At 39.0% G+C, this 3,193-nt stretch overlaps 1 protein-coding gene across 1 annotated transcript; it reads left to right on the forward strand.

Annotated features, from left to right (window-relative positions):
- Window positions 1-595: 595 nt before the first annotated feature.
- LOC118752357 lies at window positions 596-2,107 on the forward strand. The gene has a single exon (XM_036487229.1). It carries the CDS (start codon window positions 596-598, stop codon window positions 2,105-2,107), a length of 1,512 nt encoding a protein of 503 aa, XP_036343122.1.
- Window positions 2,108-3,193: the final 1,086 nt, after the last annotated feature.

A 3,193-nucleotide genomic window follows, 5' to 3' on the forward strand; every position in this document is an offset into this window, starting at 1 on the left:
GAGTCAGTCTCAAAACCGTTGTCGAAGAAAAAGTATTCGAGCTCAGCAGTTGTTCGCCGTCGTGATAGGTCGCCGGGGTGTTTTTCTAATTTGATATACTTTACAGTACTAAAATACTTAGCACTTATGAACTTTCCACATTAAATTAATATCTTATAATATCTATTACTTTGCTTCAAATAAACATTGTTACATTTGGGGGCTCAACCGGGCGCTAACCGAACGAATAGTTAAACGTAGAGGTGACCTTTATACAAAAAGCAAGCAGAATTTCGCGAAAGAGAATTACGTAAAATTAAACGTAGAGGTGACCCCAACATAAAAAGCAAGCAAAATTTCGCAAAAGAAAATTACGCAAAAAGTACGAACTCAAATACACCGCTAGAACGGTTCTTCACTTATGGGAGTAAAAGATCGACATCTTTTAAACGATAAAACACATACACATAAGTACTATTTCACGCGCTCCGTTGCAAAAGGGCTAAAGTGCGAAAAAAGGTTGAAGTCAGTAGAACAGTTGAAACAATTCGCCGCGAACGTGAAGTGGGAGAAAGAGGTTGATAAACGAAACATAGAGTGCAGAAATGCCAAAGAAATGGAAAGCAGTTCTAGCAGCAGCAGTGAAAAATATGTGGCTGACCCCGAGTTAAAAGAACTTATAAAGCTTATGGCGTTGAAATTACAGAAAGAAGACGAAAACAAAAAAGTTAGCATATCAGTTGATAATTTCAACAAAATAATCCCCGACTGTGACGGCCAGTCGATACCTATTAAACAATGGTTTGATAACTTCGATCAAAATGCGGAAGCTTACGAGCTCACACCAAAACAAAAATATGTCCAAGCTCGGGGCAAAGTGGTAAAGGTGGCTCAATTGTTTCTAGAGTCGGTGTCGGTCAGTGATTACGAAACACTAAAACAGCTGCTGATTCGCGAATTCCACAAAGAACTTAGTAGTGCTGACTTACACAAAAAACTATCTAATCGTAAAAAGAAAGACTGTGAAAATTTTCATGAGTACATTTTAAAAATGGAAAAGATAGCATGTTGTGGAAACATCGAAGACGCGTCGGTGATCCGGTATATAGTGGATGGGCTGAAAATCCAAAACGAGTACAAGTATGCTTTATACAGTACAAAAAGCTTTTCAGAACTCAAAGTACAGTACGAAATTGTAGAAAGAATGCAAATTGTAGAAACAGTGCGGAAAAATAACAAAATTAGCGAAAGATCTAAACAAGAAAGAGAATATACATCAAATATTAGGAAGGAACATTGTTTTAATTGTGGGTCTGTAGATCACAAAAGAGCCGATTGCAAAGACGAGCCGAAGTGTTTTCGCTGTAACAAAAGTGGACACATATCAAAAAACTGCACGTCAAAATCGCAGACGCAAAACAGCGTAAACGTTGTACTTGATAAAAGTAGGCTTAAATCGATTGTGCTGAATGGTGTTGATGTAGGGTGTCTCGTTGACACGGGCGCCTATGTTACTTTATTGAAAAAGGGAATTTATATGAAATACTTTAAAAACAAAATCTTAAACCCGAATAACAAAGTGCTGTATGGTTTCGGCAACGCTAGCACGAAAGTCATAGGCCACTTCATAGGCACAGTTGAAGTCGATGGTTTAAATGTTGACCAGAAATTTTTAGTGGTACCCGATAGCAATATAAAATACAATGCTCTACTTGGGTATGATTTTATACAAAAGTTCACGTTTGTGGTGAACAACAGTGGCCACACATTCATGCCGCAACGCGACGGAGGTAGAGACGATGAAAGCCAGTTAAACATTCATAATGTATGCGAAATAAACCCGGTGATCGATGTGCCGAAAGCACATGAGGCAGCAGTTGTTGAAATGATAACGTCATACAAGCCAGTAGACAAGATCTTCGAATGTCCAATCACGATGAAAATAGTATCTGAAAATATAACGCCTTTTCGTCACTCGCCCAGCCGGTTGCCTCCGCATCAACAAGAAGTTGTCAGAAAGCAGGTTGAAGAATGGTTGCAGCAGGTAATAGTGCGACCATCATCATCAGATTATGCAAGCAGAGTGGTGCTAACGAAGAAAAAGGAGGGTACATATAGTGTGCATTGATTTTCGAAAGTTGAACACAATGGTTCTGAAAGATGCCTTTCCAGTCCCGCTTATAGAAGATGTGTTGGAAAAGTTACAAAATTCAGTTTATTTTTGCGTTATGAATTTAGAGAATGGGTTTTTTCATGTGCCCATTGAGGAGGGCAGTAAGCGTTATACGGCGTTTGTTACAAAAGAAGGCATGTACGAATTCAACCGTGCACCATTCGGTTTCTGCAATTCGCCGGCTGTGTTTATAAGGTACGTAAATTTTATATTTCAAGACTTAATCAATGCAAACATCATGGAGCTTTATATGGACGACTTAATCGTTTTTGGGCCTACACCGGATGAATGTTTATCTAAACTGGGGAAAGTCTTATCGACAGCAGCGAACTATGGTTTGAAAATCAAATGGAAAAAATGCACTTTTCTCAAAAAGAGAATGGATTTTTTGGGACACACCATAGAGGGCGGGAAAATTTGGCCAGGCGAGGAAAAAACTAGAGCAGTTGAGAAGTTTCCAATACCTTCCAATGTAAGAGGCGTACAAGGATTTTTGGGACTCACAGGGTACTTTCGAAAATTTATAAGGAACTACGCTAGCCTCGCACGTCCTTTAACGAACTTATTGAAAAAGGATACAGTCTTTAAAATACAAGAAGCGGAGATAAATGCAATTAATTTACTTAAAAAAGAACTTACACGTGGCCCTGTCCTAAAAATTTACGACAGACAGCCGCAGACCGAATTGCACACAGACGCATCAAAGGACGGGTTCGGTGCGACTCTACTACAAGTCATCAATGGTGAACTACACCCTGTATTTTTTTGGAGTAAGAAGACAACAATAGCAGAGTCCAAACAGTATAGTTTCGTTTTAGAGGTAAAAGCGGCTTATCTAGCGGTAAAGAAATTTCGCCATTATTTGCTAGGTATCAAATTTAAACTAGTCACAGATTGCGTTGCATTCAAACAAACAATGGCTAAGAAAGAGGTTCCACGGGAAGTGGCACAGTGGATATTACATTTTCAAGACTACACGTATGAAGTTGAACACCGATAAAGTAGTAGGATGAAGCACGTAGATACATTAAGTCGATATCC

Source organism: Rhagoletis pomonella, unplaced genomic scaffold, assembly GCF_013731165.1.
Source record: "Rhagoletis pomonella isolate Grant_MI unplaced genomic scaffold, Rhpom_1.0 Rhpom_scaffold_01424, whole genome shotgun sequence".
Classification (NCBI taxonomy): Eukaryota; Metazoa; Arthropoda; class Insecta; order Diptera; family Tephritidae; genus Rhagoletis; species Rhagoletis pomonella.

Coding starts and splice junctions, on each gene's coding strand:
- LOC118752357 (XM_036487229.1), top strand. CDS start 596: ATGGAAAGCAGTTCTAGCAGCAGCAGTGAAAAATATGTGGCTGACCCC.